This window comes from Dipodomys merriami, unplaced genomic scaffold (genome assembly GCF_024711535.1).
Source record: "Dipodomys merriami isolate MVZ:Mamm:240054 unplaced genomic scaffold, mDipMer1.0.p SCAF_20, whole genome shotgun sequence".
Taxonomy (NCBI): domain Eukaryota; kingdom Metazoa; phylum Chordata; class Mammalia; order Rodentia; family Heteromyidae; genus Dipodomys; species Dipodomys merriami.
In genome coordinates, this window is record NW_027203382.1 from 18,985,375 (window position 1) to 19,003,889 (window position 18,515).

Below are 18,515 nucleotides of genomic sequence, written 5' to 3' on the forward strand. Positions count from 1 at the left end.
TATTTTGTATTGTAATTGTTCCCTCACAAACATTTGTTGAAGCAAGCTTATCGGATAAAGGCTCAAAGACTCCTGCATCTTATACATTGGAGTTACAGACCATGAAGCAAACTTTTAAAAAGTAGTTTCCTGATTTTTAAAATCACAAAATAAAGGGATCTTTTCCTGAGAGATTATTTTTTCTTTTGATGATGTACCATATGATCTGCTGTCAGGGGCAAGGATGATAAATTTCGAGGTGAAAACAAACCTTCAGTAATGTAAGCCATGGGTTGGGAGGGGTAGGTGGGAATGCTGAAAGGGATGTCATTGATCAAGATGTACTGTTTAATAAACTGCTTTGGTGAATGGAATCTCTTTTGTACAACTACATAAAGATAACAGAAACAAACATTCCATGAAAAAAGAAATATAATCTCCCTTTCTTATAAGTGAAGATACTAAAATGGAAAAAGGCTATGCTTTGATATATTTCACATTCTGTGCCTTACATTGGTCTTCTGAAAATCTGTTTTAGAATACAGACAATGGAAAAAGTGAGGGAAAAAAAACATGGAGTAGAAGGGCAGGATCTAGACCTCTTAATACCAAATCTATGGCTCTCCATTGATATAAGAAAGCATGTCTTCATTTTCTTTACACTGGATAGAAAAGACCCCAATATTAGAGGTTTAGTACTTTGTTCTAACCAATTGAATCAGCCTGGTATCTTAGCAATAGCTGAAAAAGATTCAATGCTCCAGAAAATAAAAACTTTTAAAAGTTTGTAAATACTATTAACTTTATAGACTCTCTTGATATGGTTGCTTAGGAATGTGTATGCATACACCTATGCACACATACACACACTAAGTTATTTACTGCTTTTAGTTAGTTGTGGTCTATTTCTTGTATAAAATTCCCATAGAAAAATCTGAGGTAAATGTTGGGTTATAGAAAATTCAGTATTAAATTTCAATATGGATGAGAAGTTCATGTTTTATAATTTTAAAAATCTTTAGACAGTGAAGTGATACACACAGTGAAAAAAATTGTAATGAGACCTGAGGGTCGCTAAGGTCATACAAATTAAAAAAAACAACAAGTAGGGGAAAGTTCTTTTAAGAAAATAACATTTGGTTCCAGATTAGAATGCTGAGAATAAATCAACCATCTAATGATGGAAACTCTAGTCAGAGGGGTCAACAGTAGAACGGGTTTGGGAACTAGTGTCTTATCAGTATAGGAGGAATGGATAGACACAGGTTCAGGAAATCAGGCTGGGGAAGCAGGACTTTGCATAACATGGTAAAGATGTGGTTTACTTAAAGAGCAATTGATTACTGTTAGAGTCTTTAGGCACAGAAATGATGTTAGGTAGGGTACTAAAGTTTGGTTGGATTTTAGGGAAGAAGATTAAGCACAGAGGCCAAGGTGAAGGCCTTTACAATGGGAAAGGCAGATAAAGGCAAGTTGAGTTTGAGAGGTAAACACACAGATTTGTAGAAGCAAGAACACCTAGGAAGATTCCAGGGTTTTTAGCATGAAGCAACTGGGTAAATGGAAGTGAAATTACAACTGCAATATAACTAAATCTCTGCTTTGTGAGTATTAAAATATCCCAAGTACAGGCAGAGACATCTATATTGGAATATGTCAAAATGTATTCAGATTTGATATGGGGATAATTTCTAAGAAAATTTAAGAAACCTTTTCTGACAAATCAATTTCAAATTATATATGTTTATATATACACATATACTTACAATTTTGTGTGTATATGTCTGTCAAGATATCTCTGTATATTAATATAATTATATATATTTGACTATACAGAGAACTGTGCTTACTAGGAGATACTAACATATAGAGGAGATTTAAACTACACACAGTTTAAGGTGTCTATATTGACCTACATAATATGGGAAATGAACAGAAGAGTGCTGAAAATTGACTCTAGGACAATCAAACATTCACCTACTTAGTAAAGAAGGAATCAACCAAGAAGTCTAAAGAAATGTGACCAGAGAGAAAACTCCAAAGAACAAAGCTTATTGCAAAGCTTATTTTGAGGGTCTCAGAGGAAATAGATGTTCAATTGGACAGAAGTGAGGACAGAATCAGAGGTTGGGAAATACAACTAGTGAGTTAAAATGAAGAGTGCTGGGTATTTCTTGCAAAACATATTGCAAAATTTTTGTCTTCAAATAGTGCCTTTGTATGTGTAAAATAGTACCAACGATCCTTGAAAAACATATTAATTCTTTTGACATAAAGAAGACAGATTACATAAATGCTAGTAACCACTTTTTAAAGATATTTTACCATAAGAAATAAGGTAAATAACACATTTTAACAAGAACACAAAATTTTCAGCTACAAAAATTTTACTATCATTATGTACAAACTAAAGACACTCTACATATCCTCCAACAAATTAAAATCTCTCCTTGTTCAGAATATTACTAACCTAAAGGAACTGTAGACATTGAAAAGACAGCTATTACATACAATATTCATGAACAAATACAATAAATGTGTCAGATTTCATGTCATTATAGACAAGGGGAATGGTTTAGCATAGCATACCACTGTCATCCAGTCATATTTTCATGAACATGTGCAATCAAGTTCTTAGGATGCATTCAACTAAGCATACATGTAATTAAGATATAAGGTACAGTATTATCTGTGGCTGAATTGACATATTCCTTTTTGATTTTGAAGAAATGAGTAAAAAATCACAGTCCAGTGATCAGCAAAGTACTTTCCAGGATTGTTAAATCTCATCAAAGAGGTCTTCTGGACTACTGTTTCTTAGAGTTTCTAAAGACATGTTCTCAGCAGAGATGTGCTCCTTTTTCAATGTCTCAGGCAGTGAAGGGTCACACCTGGAGTAAAAGAAAATCAAGATACCATAGTTAAAAAAAATTCCATTGTACAGTCAAAGAAAATGAAGACACACCTTAGTTAAATTCTGTTTAATTATGATTTAGAGATTTGGCTATACTATGATCTATAGGGAAAAAGAGATGAAGGACATTTATTTCTTTTAATTGCTTTAGAATTCTTCTATCTCTATTATGCACTAATATGAATTCAAGAAAATCTAGTCACAATCAAGGTCAGGAAATAATAATGTGCTGTAATCATGTTTAGACCAAGATAGAAGTTTTTCAAGTCATTCTTTGAATGATTCCCAAATAATTTTAACTATGGCCATCCATTTTTAATGTCACAGTGGCAGGAAGTTCTGATGGCATGAATCTCCTCTAGTGGTCAGCTGATCAGATGATTAGATGTATATAAAAACGTTTCACAATTGTGGCAGTTGTTGATGAACTGTTATAAGTTCACAATAATATATTTTCATTGAGTAAACTAAATTTTACTTAGGTCCAGAACTGAAGTTATTGCCTTATTGAACTGATCTCTCTCTATATAAATGTTTCCTTCTCTACAATAATCACCATTGATATGCTGAGTGGAGGGAGGACAAGATGGCTATCAAAGTAAATCTTTGAATATATAGTTATGTTCTTGAATAAACCATGATAGTGCCCATAGAATCAAAATAACAAATGCTCAGTATGAACAATTACATGTAACCAATGAGACAATTATGATTACGATGGATCAGACTGGTTAACTGGTTATACTCAGTAATACCTCTATCTTTCCAACTTCAAAGTCATAGACAGCATCACAGGAGCTCCAAACAGATGAATGAGCTTAAGGTTTGAAGTTAGAACACAGGGTTGAATTCAGTCTATTTCTTACCAGTGATGCGACTTTGGTCAAATCATTTAACTTGGTGACACTTTCGTTACATCACTTGTTAAATTGGCAAAACAATGTCTGCATCACAGGTGGTCTAAAGACTAACTAAGGTTATGTAAATACTTGTAAATCCCCACAGAACATTTGGAAACCATTACCACTAGCTGCCAATATTGAATAAACTACATAAGAGTTTAATCCAAAAATATTAAGGATGTGTAGATGATGAGAACTTTAAAAACCCTGTAATTCTACTTGCAAAGTTAATTAGAAATGAATCCATCAAATATTTTCCTTGGCCTCTTGAGTACATACAATTAGATGGAATGGCTATCACTAGATCTGGGATTTGTTCTCTTATCCTGAACAAGTCAAGTGAAGATGACAAAGCCTTACAGAAATGCAAAGGGAGGCAGGTGCTGGTGGTTTATGCATGTAATCCTAGCTACTCAGAGACTGAGATCTGGGAGTCATGGTTCAAAGCCAGCCCAGGCAGGAAAGTCTGTGAGACTCTGATCTCCAACTAATTACCAGAAAATCGGAAGTGGTGCTGTGGCTCAAGCAGTAGAGTGCTCACCTTGAGCTGAAGAGCTGAGGGATAGTGCACAGGCCCAGAGTTGAAGCCCATGACCCACAGGAAAAAAAAAAAAAAGAAATGCAAAGGTGCTAGGCATTAGTAGATTGTTAATATGACAAGTGCAATCCTCTGGAATTGCAATGTTAAAATTACACACACACACACACACACACACACACACACACACACACACAATAAAATCATACTAATGGGTAAATATGCAAAACACGTTCCTCCAAAGAAGAACAAAATGATAACTGTACAAATAAGAGTACATTTTATACTTGTAACAGTTTTCAATGCCAACTTAAAACATTTTCACATTTTTCCCCGGTAATAAATGACTTAGAATTGTGTTTAGAAAAAAAAAAAAAACCAACAGAACGGAATTTTTTCAGACTTGGAAATTGCTCTGTAAATCTTTTTTTTTTTTTTTTTTTTTTTTTGTCGGTCGTGGGGCTTGAACTCTGGGCTTGGGAGCTGTCCCTCAGCTCTTCAGCTCAAGGCGAGCACTCTACCACTTGAGCCACAGCTCCACTTCCGGTTTTCTGGTGGTTTATTGGAGATAGGAGTCTCACGGTCTCTCTGCCCGGGCTGGCTTTGAACCGCGATCCTCAGATCTCAGCCTCCTGAGTAGCTAGGATTACAGGCGTGAGCCACCAGCGCCCGGCTTCTGTAAATCTTTTGTTCACAGTCTAGGACTTATACAAGAAGAACACAGACATCTATCAATTTTGTTTTAAATTATCATCATCATCAGACAAAAATTGCACTCATATGTGACAAGTCTGAAGGAAATAGCTTCTTAGTGTTATATTTATAGATTTCATCTCTTTCGAAATCAAGAGGTGCTTAAAGTAGATTTTGACTCCTGTTTAGAGTACTCATTCACAACAGGGTTCAGGTTCATAAGAATTGGTCAGTGGAGATCACTGTTAATAGTTTTCATATCCATTGAAAATCAAGGGAGGAAATTTGGAACTCTTCTCACAATAAAAATTGAATCATTTTCAAAAACTTTTAGTAAACTCAGAAAAGGCACAAAGAGAACAGTGAATGGTCTTTTCCTTATTTTGCATTACTTCTGTTTTTAGAAAAAAATGGATAACTTTACATATTTATAGCCTTTCAAGTCTAGATATTTTTCCCTCACAATATGTTTAATATCTTTGTACATTGAACAATTCAGATGTACATTCATCATTAGTTTCAATTTGGCATATTAAATTAATATTTAAAAATTGATATTTAAATTGATATTTAAAAGTGGGTTGATCCCACTTTTTGTATTATTGTTAAATTATGCAAAATAATTAATATCCATATATACAGATCTCAGCATATATACCATATTATTTTTCATGAACGTACTTGTTTCTAGAAATCATGTGTAGCTAAACTCTGAAAACTCAGAGAACCTGAACTGAAAGTCTGTAGGAAATGAGCTAAACAAGTAATTTAAAACTTGGAAGTTCCCCCTGTCTAATTAAATTATAGTCATTAGTTATGGCTTAGTTTAAATTCAAAACTTTCCAAAAAAACTTAAAAAAAAATCACATCCAGGCTGATAGTTTTTTCTTCAGAGCATTTAGAATACCTAATATTTGTACCCTCCATTACAATATGTAGTTTTATTCATTTAATCAAAAAATTTTGAAAATGCTCCAGGAATAACTAACTCATTGTGTTAAGGAAATATGAGTACAATAAGTGTAACATATAACTCTTAATCTTAGAAAGCCTCAGTTTTTACTTTACTTGTTCAAATATGTATTTTTATCCTAAAATTATTAATGTGAAGGTAAGAGTATAAAGTAATATGTTCACCCAGAATGATTTATCACTTTAGAAATCTCTATAAATATAATAGAAATATGTAGATACTCCCCTCCCCCAGATTTTCAGATAATTTCCCATGGGCAACATGTTTTAATAGGAAGGATTCTGAATTCTGAGTCCAGGATCAGGAGATCATTATAAATGCTCCATGACATCAAGATTTTGGTTGGGTCACTACACCTTTCTGTACTTAATTTTCTTAATTTAATTTGTGGAAATTTAGTTACTATAGATGATTTGGAGCTCTCTCATTTCCCAAGTTCTGAGATAGTTTTCTTTAAATAGCTGAGCATAAACTACTTTGCAAAATACCAGTCAACAAAAAACCTCTAGGAAACAATGAGTTATTTGAATTAAAGAGAAAAAGTAAATGACAAAATAAGAAACTGTAGAGTTAAAAGGCTGCAGTATGTTTTTTTTTACCCAAAATAAAAAGAATAAGTTCTATTGCATGACTAAAAGCTGGCTTATGTGCCAAATTTGAAGAGGAAAGGATGGCCAATAGACACATGAAGAAATGCTCAACCTCCCTACCCATAAAAGAAATGCAAATCAAAACAACATTGAGATACCACCTCATCCCAGTTAGAATGGCTATAATCAAGAACTCTAAGAACAACAGATGCTGGAGGGGATGTGGACAGAAGGGAAACTTACTTCATTGTTGATGGGAGTGTAAACTTGTTCAACTACTTTGGAAAGTAGTATGGAGGTTCCTCAAAAGACTCCACATAGAGCTCCCCTATGACCCAGCAATCCCACTTTGGGGCATTTACCCAAATGATCACAAACCAGACCACACTAAAGCTACCAGCACAACTATGTTTATTGCAGCATTATTTACCATAGCTAAGATATGGAACCAATCCAGATGCCCCTCAGTAGATGAATGGATCAAGAAAATGTGGTATACATATACAATGGAATTCTATGCCTCCATCAGAAAGAATGACATTGTCCTATTTGTTAGGAAATGGAAAGACTTGGAAAAAATTATATTAAGTGAAGTAAGCCAGGCCCAAAGAAACATAGATCCCATGGTTTCCCTTATTTGCAAAAACTAGTATATGTCTGAGACAAGCAGAAAAGGTCAGATAAGTTGATGTTAGGCGAAATGAACTGCAAGATAAGGATTCAAATGTTTTTTTTTTGTCTTTCTTGCAATTGTTTCTAACATATTTATAAGATATTTCTTTGTTGCTTTGTATGTCCCTTCCTCACAGTATAACCTTTGTTTTCACTGTATTTGATGTTGGTATAATTTGTGGAGGGGAAGGAGAAAAAACAAATTGTTTAAATAGGGATACAGGTGGACCCATTGCAACAATGAGATGTACAAGATGTTATGTCAAAAAATGAATTTTACAACTTTGGCAGGGGGGTGGGGACAATTTGGGAGGGGGGAGATGGGAAAGGATGGGAAGGGGAAACAAAGGAGATGGCAACAATGCTTGATAAGAAATGCACTCATTATCTTGCCCATGTACGTTATTTTCACAACAAAAAAAACGACTTTAGAGATTCTCATGTTCTATTTCTTTAACTTCACAGTGCAAGAACATGCACACATACAAACTTAAATCAAAATTATACTACCATTTTCTAATGAATAATGTGTGTGTGTGTGTGTGTGTGTACACACACACACACACACACACACACACAGACACAGACACACATATTTTGGTAAAGACATTTTCTTAGCCAACTTTAAAATGGTATCACTGGGAAAGTGATATCACATCTGGGAAAGTAATCTTATTCAAATGAGAAGCATTAGTATAGTTTGGAGTGAATTAGTTGCATTTTAGAACATATTCTAAGAATATTACTGAAATGTGTCAACGTGTCAACCAGAGAAAATTCAGAGGTCCAGAAAAATGTGTAATGATTGATGAGATCATGACACTTTAAAATCCATGCTCATTTGACTTCTGACACAAACACTGCTGCTGAAATGAAAGACATTTTATATGGCCTAACATATCTCTACCTAGACAAAAAGGATGTGCTCTGTTTCATTCTGAGCCAATATACATAAAGTTGAATTCCAAGCAAATTAAACAATTATACCAAAAAAGCTAATCTTTAAAGCTTGTAAAAGATAGTAAAGGCAAATGTTTAGCATTTGGGGATAAGAAAGTTTGTTTAAGTCAGAATGAAAAACCATAAAGGTTGATCTATCACATTAAAAATAAATACTTCTTTAATCCTCAGCATCCTCAAAAATATAAAAATAAAAAAGAGAATGAAAAAGTACAAAGAATTGCTTCTATTTATAGATAGATACCTTAAAGATAAGGGACATCATATACTATGAGAAAGTACTGCAACATATATTACTATGAAAAGGTTAGTACCCAAAAAAGACTGAAAATAATTTAAAGAAGCTCAGTATGATTGAAAAACATGTGCCAAAGACAATAGTAACTTATACCAAAAAGGGACAATGGAGGTAAATAAGCAAATGATAATATATCTGTTTCATTAGTGATCAAGGAAAAACAAATTTAACTCATTGTGAAATAGTTTATACCACATAAAAACTTAAAATCTTTAACAATATTAAGGTTTTTAGATAATGCAAAATAATTACACTAAATATTGCTAATGGGATTAAAACACTTTAGAGAACCATATGGCAATAGCTGCTAGGAGAAATATTTGTATGTGTAAATCAGGAGATATGTACAATCTTAGGGGCGCTGTTGTTATAGTGAAAACTTAAAAGCTACCTGAATGTCTTTGCACATGAAAAATGGCATATAAATGACGGAATTTTCACAGAATGTGTTACTATTCAGCTACACAAATGCATGCATCTCATACATAATGTTGAGACCAAGAACAATGCACAAATAAGACTATTTAAAGTTCAAAAACACGCAAAATGAGGTAATATTAATGCTTGAACAGCAGTGTATGTGTGTGTGTGTGGGGGTGTATGTATTAATCTACCTGTGTATGTTTATACATACACAGCAGATTATATATACATAGCAGATTTTATCTGCTATTCCAGGAGAGAACAATTTGTATTTTTATAAAATGTCTAATCTATGACAATGTGTTTATATTTTTAGTTCTTGTAACTTTGGCTATGATGAAGATGACAATATAGAAGAAAAGTATTAGGCATAAAGAGATTTAGACATAATGAGAGAGTCTGGATTACCAGAAGGATGTTAATAAGGGTTGACTTTGAGCTTGGGGAAGAAGTGAGGAGTAGCTGTAGAGACAGTAATCAGGACGCTCCGTATCACTTGCTTACTAAAGGGAAATGAATGACTTGAAGAGACAGTCCTGAGAAGATAAATAATGTGGATTAAGATTGCAGCAAGACACCTAAGGAGAGAAATAAATGAAGAAAAATTGAAAAGGACAGATTAAGATAATCACTGGGGAGTCTTGTAACAGAAGGCAAGGATTCTTTTTATTTTCCTTTTTTAATAAGTTTTTTTATTGTGAAAATACAATACAGAGGAGTTACAATTACTCTTATTTTCTATGCCAACAATTTGTGCTACTTCCCCTTACTGCTTAAATACTAAATCTTGATAAAACTTTAACTGATGCATCTGAAAACATACATTCAGTATATTAATTCACTCACAAATTATCTGAAATTCAGAAGAATAATCTAGAAGGATACTACTATTCCAATGAATTATAACAAACAAGAAAAGACAATGATTTCTTTGTGGAAGAACAAAATCTTACACTCTTCTATTGTAGTAGTCACAGTAAAAATGTACCCAGTGTTCAATTCCTGTTTAGCTGTCAAAGTGGGAATTCTGACATAGCTGTTTCTCTTATATGAAAATAAAAATACAGCTGGGTGCAGGTAGTTTATGCCTGTAATCCACAGGATGCTGAGATCTGAGGATCAGTTCAAAGCCAGTCTAGAAAAGACTATGAGACTTTTACCTCCAGTTAACCAATAAAAGAAAAGTCAGAAGTGGCACTGTGGCTCTGGTGGTAGAGTGCTAGCCTTGAGCAAAGAAAAAAACCAAAACCTCAGACAGAGCACCCAGGCCTTGAGTTCAAGTCCCATGACTGTGCACGCATGTGCATGTACATGTGTGTGCACACACATAAACATACACAAAATGCATGTACAGGATAGCTTTGATTTACTTTATCGTGCCCAGCCATCTGTAACTACATTTCTGCCTTTTGTTTGGATTTGCAGTAAAGCTCAGATATGGGGAGGGGAATAAAGATAAGAGGTAGGGAAAAAAACAACATACTAGATAAGACTATCTGAATGATGGCTGGGCCATAGACATGTATTATTATCATTGTGGTTGTGGTGGTGGTGGTGCCAGTTCTGGAGCTTGAACCCAGAGCTCTTTCCCTTAGCTATTTTACTCAAGGCTGGGGCACTACTACTTGAACTATAGCTCCACTTGCTGCTCTTTTGGTGATTAACTGGGGATAAGCATGTTATGGACTTTTATGCCTTGATTGACACAGATACAACAATACTTAAATCTCGGCCTTCTGAGTAGCTATAGCTATAGACATGAGCCACTAGTACCTAGCTATTATTGGTATTAATAAAACCAAAATATAAGCTAGATATATTGGTATACACCTATTTTTTGTGTTGATAATTTTTTATTGTAAAGATACTGTACAGAGGGGTTATAGTTACATGAGTAAGGTAATGAGTATATTTCCTATTGAGCATTGTTACCCCCTCCTTTCTTTTTCCCCTACTATCCCTTCCCACCCCTCCAAAGTTGTAAAGTTCGTTTTCAACATAGTGTCTTGTATGTCTCATTGATATTTCCCTTCCCCTCCCCAAATTAGAAAAAATGAGTATTTGCCTATTCTTACCTGAACTTTGGGGCCTGAGCCAAGATAACACACATTGATTGTCTTAAAAAAGCCCCAAGATTGGCAAGTGCACACGTACACACACGTACACACACACACACACACACACACACACACACACAAACACACACACCGAAGTACGCGTGCGCATACACACACACGCACACACACACACCACCTAAGATTGGCAAGTGCACACATAAACACACACACACACACACAATTTGATTTTTATCATGTGCCCAATCAAATCTTCATCAAAAGGACCTTACCACAGCTTTACCCACAACAACAACAAAAAAAAACCAAACAAACTAAAAAATAGTCAAACCGATATCTTAGATACTTCCTATTAAGCAACTAAATGGCTACCATATTGACCTTAACAGTTTCCATTAATAAATAAATTCAATTATAGAAACATCTTTTATGTGAAAAGTTTTAAACAACAGACTTAGTATATTTGACATCACTAAAGTTATTAGTGTATTTTCAAATTAAGCATTACTACTTCCAAAACCAAATGGGAAAAGTAGTCTACAAATTCTGAGTTGACCTTATAAAAATCCAGAAGCACCTCCTAAATAAATTAACAGACTGAAGCCATCAGAATCCCGTAAAACCAGTGTTGCACATTGTCTGGAATTCACCGGGACTACACGTCATTGCACTGGCCTGAGAAAGTGAAAGAAGAGAAGCTGACTCTTTCTGGCAACCAAAGTGGCAAATAAAAGAAATGGCTTTAGTTACTTTCAATTAAATTCTTAAAGATTTTGAATGAAACAGGAAAGATAATGAAGAGTATATAATTAAATGATACAATGAATTCATATTCTTTATAGATAATGGGGAAATTTTTCCTGCATAATACATATAGATTTAAAAAATAATAATATTGATGGGCACCAGTGGCTCACGCCTGTAATCCTAGCTAGTGAGGAGGCTGATATCTGCGGATTGCAGGTTCTAAGCCAGCCCAGGCAGGAAACTATGTGAGACTCTTGTCTTCAATTAAAACACCAAAAAGCCCTAAGTAGAGCTGTGGCTTGGATGGTAGAGCACTAATCTTGAGCTAAAAATCTCAAGGACAGCACTTAAGCCCTGAGTTCAAGCACCAAAACTGCCATCAAGAAAAGTTTTCTTGTTCTATATGATTTGATTATTAAACAAATCTTTAAAATAAATATAGCAGGTTGGGAAGGTGGCTCAGTGGTAGATTGCTTGCCTAGCATGCATGAGGCCCTGGGTTGGATGCCTCAGTACCACATAAGCAGAAAAAGCTGGAAGTGGTGCTATGGCTCAAATTGTAGAGTGCTAACCTTGAGCTGAAGAACTGAGGGAAAGCGCGTAGGCCCAGAGTTCAGGCTCCATGACTGACGAAAAAATAAAACAAATATAGCCATAACCACAATACACAAGGATGCCAATTACTAATGTTGAAATTTCATAATAACTTAGAAGATTGTGTCAGTCTTGCTAAATTTTATACAGATCAATAGCATTGTCCTGATAATGCATTAGAGTTACGTTTAAGAAAAACAATGCATAAAATACTTATAGTAACCTCCCTTTTGATTTATATGCATTATTAAGTTATTTTTAAAAAGTTTTTATTGTTATTATAAAGGTGACCAAAGGATTACAGTTACATAAGTCATATAAGTCACATAAAGTATAATTCTCTTTGAACAATGTCACCCATTATTAAGTTCTGAAATAGTATACATGTCATATTTGATTGTTCATCTATGCCTACAAAAGTAGGGAAGTGTCACCTTGGTAGAAAATTGTTCCACATAATTTTAAGACAGGTCAGGTGATCTGTGAGCTACTGTTGCATGAAGCCTCTCTTACTGATATAGAACTTTCTTGTTGGGGGGACTTAGCTTAATTTGGCACAATTAACTAGTAAAAAATAACTAAAAATAATGTAGATAGAACTTATAACACTGAATAAACTTAACCTGTCCAAATCGAGGCATCAATTAGTATGGAAATAAACAGGAATGCAAGTTGGTGGTATAACCTGAGTGTTAGCTTAGATCTCTCTCTTTCCCTCCCTCTCTCTCGTTCACCCCTCCTATCTCTTTCTCAAATCCTCAAATCATCCTCTTCATGCTACATGAGGATACACTAACCTGTATTTCTATTTCAGAGGATATCCCCCCTTTTCTAAAAAAGGTAGCATATGCAGGGTGTATGCAAGGTCCTTGCAGTATGACCCATAGTTTTAAATATGCAGCATGTTTCAAAACATACTTTCGTGAAATATTCTTTGAAAAATGAGATCTGTGGTACAAAGTGTTTGGAAAATATTTGTTCTGCTTCTTCAAATTATTTTATTTACATATTATACATCCAAAGTTGGCAAAAGTTCTTCCATAAATACATTTATTACATAAACTTTTAGGTAAAGCTAAAGTAAAAGCAAGTTACAGAAAAGTGTGCAGAAAACTAGAGTATGGATATATATTGTACACATATGTGAATGTGGGTACACATGCATCTTACACACATGTGTGTACATGAATGTGTGCAGACACATTCATCCACAAAAATATATAATACACACATAGATACATGCATATACACACGTATTTGTATGTGTAGAAGAGATCTAGGAGAATATACAAATGACTGGTAATGGTAGAGAGTTACTTGTGATGAGAAATAAGGATAACGTTTGATGGATTTTTAAAAAATGTTCAGATTTAAAGAGAAATCATATAAATTATATTTTAAAAAGTGATTTAAGAAAATAAAGACTGTGCTCAACATAGGTTTTCCAAATGAACTTAGCATTTGGTGTTTCTTTTCTGAAAATCTTCAACCAACCAGTGTTCTCTGGAACAGGCTGTATTACTTGCCTCCTGAGAAAACATCTACCAGCCCAAATCCCCAAACTTGGTAGTCTAAAAAAGAGAGATATAAACAAAGGAAAAAGCAGGTAGAAATCTTCTTTTAGCCAACTAAGGGACGAAGAAAGCACATGGGTAGAAAGAAACAGTCATTGAGATCAGTGACAAGAAACCTGCGGCCAACAATGATGGCTTCCCCACAGTGAGAAACCAGCTGTTGCGCTTTCCTGTGGCGGCTGCAACAAATTACCACAAAATTATCATCATACGGTTCTGGAGGCCAGAAGGCTGACAGACATCTCATGGGGCTAAAATCAAGGACTGGCACGGCTGTGTTCCTCTCCGGAGGCTCTCGTGGGGAGCTATTTCCTAGTTTTCCAGCTCCTAGAAGCCTCTCCTTTCCAGTGTTCAAAGCCAGCAACATCAGGTGTCCTTACTTTACCTCCCTCCCACACTGTGTGCACTATTTTATCTCTTCCTTTCACTCCTTTTCTTCTTCTGTCACTTAAAAAAACCTTTGTGATTATATTGGCCTTAACTAGATAATCCAGAATAATCATACTATTTTAAATTCAAGTGATTTGTAAAGTCAATTGATGTGCATCCTTCCTTTGCTTTTCATGTAAGCTAATCAATTCTCAGAGACTAGGGATTAAGATGTGGACTTTGGGTGAAGGGCATTATTCCCATTCCAGCTTTAACATTATTATGATTCAATTGTTAAGCTAAACTCCCAGACAAATATATTTCAGAAAATCTGAGTAAACAACAAGGTATCTAGGTACTGGATACACAAGGTCCAGAGCTAAAACAAACAAACAAACAAAACAACAAAAATGAACCAAACAAAGCTAGCTGGTTGGAAGGGGGCAGGGCATATGCAAGGTCCTTGCAGTATGACCCATAGTTTTAAAAATGCACATTGGACCTTCTCTAGAGATTAATGAAGTCAGAAATACTGAGACAGACTGGTGATTATTACCACCCCTCACCACTTATCAACCCTCTGCTGTTTTGCTGTTGATTGAGGTTCTATCAAGGGCTGGACATTGAGCCAAGTAGTTAAGATTTTTAAAAACAGAGCCCAATTATTGCATGAGCAATATTGAGCTTCTGAACTCCCCTAAATACATGGTCATCGTAGCCCTTGTCTGTAAGATAATAACACAGATTACTTTAACTACACAGTTCTACAAACAAGGCTGTAAAAAACACAAAACATTATGAGCTTTCATAATGAGCTGTAATCTGTCAGTCTCATGGGGTCATAAGGCTGAAGGGCTTTAAACTGCTATAATTCTGATTTCTCCAGCCTTTCTATAAAATGTCTGGCTAGGATGACTCAGAAGCTTGAATTAAAAAAAAAAAAGATAAAGTATTTTGTCATATTCCCAATACGATATTTTTTTACATAATAGATATATCATAACTGGAGGATAAAATGAAAAAAAAAACCACAAAAACTATTTCTTGGTGCAGTGTGCTAATTCAACTTGGTTTATGAGTAAATGTATGGCCACTCTTCAAATTCTAGGAGATAGTCTTTCTTGAACAAATGAGTCAGGAAAGAGAAGCCTGGGAAAAGGCAGATGGAAAAATATAAAATACTGTGGCTTTTGATTTTGAGTTAAAATATTAAGATTTTCAGCTGATGTTTAAAATATAACCAAACTCTGAATAAAACCAAAATGTACAGGAAGGGAGAAGGTTTCTAAAACTGATCTCTGGATAATAACATTGCTTCACTATGTAGATGATGTATAAACCATGGAGTCTATTGTTCAAATTTCAGAGCTTTTGAAAAGTTTTTGAAAAGTCTTTTGCATGTATGGTATCATTATTTCAATAAAAGTTTGTATCATTATTATATTTCTGGTTTAATACTTGAAATACATGAAATAATCTCAAGTATTATCTAAAGGTCATTCAAATCCATACAGAAAGATCTTGAATACAGTTTTGGTATATTCATATAACTATGTCAACTAAGCATATTATATACATTTTCTCACTAAAATATGGATCTATACATACATTAGCATTTTCTCAAGACTTTACATGGAACTAATATTTGTTTTGAGGAAGCTGAGTTAAGTATGCATAAGTGTTAATTAGTGTAGTAACCAATACAATGTGATTTCATTTCTCTTTCTTTCTTTCTTTTTTTTTTTTTTTTTTGGTTGTTGTGGGGCTTGAACTTTGGGACTGGGCACTGTCCTTCAGCTCTTCAGCTCAAGGATAGCACTCTACCGCTTGAGCCACAGCGCCACTTCTGGTTTTCTGGTGGTTAATTGGAGATAAGAGTCTCATGGACTTTTCTGCCCAGGCTGGCTTTGAACTGTGATCCTCAGATCTCAGCCTCCTGAATAGCTAGGATTACAGGCGTGAGCCACCGGTGTCTGGCACGATTTCATTTCTTTAAATATACTCAATTAATGGCTTAAAATAAAAATGGAAGAATGATGTTCTTAATATAATTCTTTGAAATTGATAGAGGATAAAGCTTCACACATCACTCAGAAATACTAAAATCAATGGTTTGTAAAAGGCAGTTGTTCAATTTACCAAGATACTGGTTTGGCTGTAGCATTCAATTGTGCCTTGAACAAACATATCCAGAATAAATGGATTACCAATTCTAATAATTATTGTTATCCAGTAGATTTTATTTTAATGTTATTAAAAAGAAAAATTGTTATTAGATTGTTATTTTCTTGATTTTTCTTTTTTTCTCTTTGAGGCCATTTTTCTTTGTTTTCTTTCATTTTTGTCCTTAGGGATGCTCTACCACTTTGGTCATACCCTCAGTCCTTAGCATTTGGTTTGTTTTTCAGATGTGGCTTTGTGTTTTTGCCCAAGTCAACCTAGGACTATGATCCTCCTACCTCTATCTTCCAAGTGTTCTGGCTTATAAGAATATGGAACATGACTGGCTCTCAGTTCCTTTTCCATACTACTGCTACCAACAAGCTATTTTTCTCCAAGATAGATCTGATTTCTAAATTCCACTCCTACAGTGCTTCAGTTAAAATTTTCTTGGCATAGTGAAAAAAAAATTATTGCACAATTTGTAACTTCATGTCTACAACTCCACTTCATGTCTACAATGCTCTTTCCTGCCAAACTGCTTTTCTTTACATTTTTCTTTTATCTTATTTACTTTGTAGGCTCTTAACTCATCATTCAAAGACAAATTTAAATTTTACTACTATAAATCTTCCACAAATTTTCTAGGAGAGAAAGACATTTTCAAATAATTTTCCAAAGTAAATCCTAAATCAAGTAGGTATTTGTGTCACTAATAAGCCATTTGAAACTATGCATGCAACAAATACCATTTTCTTATGCTCATATTTCTGTGAGTTAGCAATGTAGACAAGGTAGGGATCGTTTGTTTATGGTCCATGGTGTCAAGGCCTTTGCCAGAAGTATTAGAAAACAGTGAGTGACACAAAGGCTGGACATCTAAACATCTATTCACTTGTATCTGGTGCTTAGGTTGGAAGGTCTCAAAAGGTAGATCTGCCTTCTGGAGAGACTACATGGTGTGGCTTCCTTGAAACATGTCAGCCTCCAGTAGCTAGACTTCTAAAATAAAAAGGTGCCAATCATAAGATTATTTCTGATGCAGCCTCTAAATCATAGGAACAGGAATACAGAAACACACCCCAATGGGAGGAGTGTCAAACATAGGTTTTAATTCTGCATGTCTTGGTAAGCAACTTGAGAACAGAGACTATAATTTAGAATCATTGCTTGTTTCAGAAATTGGCACAATTCCTTTAAACTGAGAACAGAAACTGCCTAATAAATTGAATTTTATCAAGATATGTACTTTTCCCCCCTCAGAGTTAAGTGTAAAAAGCTATCACTTTTATATGTGACTTTTACAGAAAATCTAGACTAGATAAAAAGGCAGCAATATGGGGGCTGGGAAGATGGCCCAGTGGTAGAGCATTTGCCTTGCATTCCTGAGACCCTGGGTTCGATTCCTCAGCACCACATAAGCAAAAAGAAAAAAGCTGGAAGTGGCGCTGTGGCTCAAGTGGTAGAGTGCTAGCCTTGAGCTGAAGAGCTGAGGGACAGTGCCCAGGCCCAGATTTCAGGTCCTACGACCCCAACACCCCCCCCAAAAAAAGGCAGCAATATGGACATTTTAGGTATATTATCACATAAAAAGATTTCTTCATTTCTGACAATTATTGCTGGCCAGTATTTGTATTATGAGCTAACATTTATTTTTCAAAGTGATTTTGTAGTTTATGAATTTGTACTACTAGACACTATGTGTGTGTGTATATATATATATATATATATATATATATATATATATATATATATTTTGTTGTTGTTGTTGTTGTTGTTGGTCGTGGTGCTGAACTCTGGGCCTGGCCATTGTCCCTCAGCTCTTCAGCTCAAGGCTAGCACTCTACTACTTGAGCCACAGTGCCACTTCCAGCTTTTTCCACCTATGTGGTACTGAGGAATCGAACCCAGAGCCTCATTCATGCAAAGGCAAGCACTCTACCACTGAGCCACCTTCACAGCCCTGAATCATAATTCTTTACTCCAGTCTCAGCACTGTGCTAGGATTTAACATGCAAAGATTAAAAAAAAAACACATCAAAAATCACCTCATA

General features: G+C 34.9%; 1 protein-coding gene across 2 annotated transcripts in view; it reads right to left on the reverse strand.

The window, feature by feature from the left end:
• Positions 1-1,771: 1,771 nt before the first annotated feature.
• Positions 1,772-18,515, reverse strand: part of Xrcc4 (X-ray repair cross complementing 4) — a 193,868-nt gene continuing 177,124 nt past the window's right edge. For both annotated transcript variants that reach the window (XM_070031146.1, XM_070031147.1), the window contains one exon: positions 1,772-2,870. In XM_070031146.1, the coding sequence (XP_069887247.1) occupies positions 2,759-2,870 (112 nt within the window). In that variant the 3' untranslated portion in view covers positions 1,772-2,758. The remainder of the gene's footprint in view (positions 2,871-18,515) is intronic.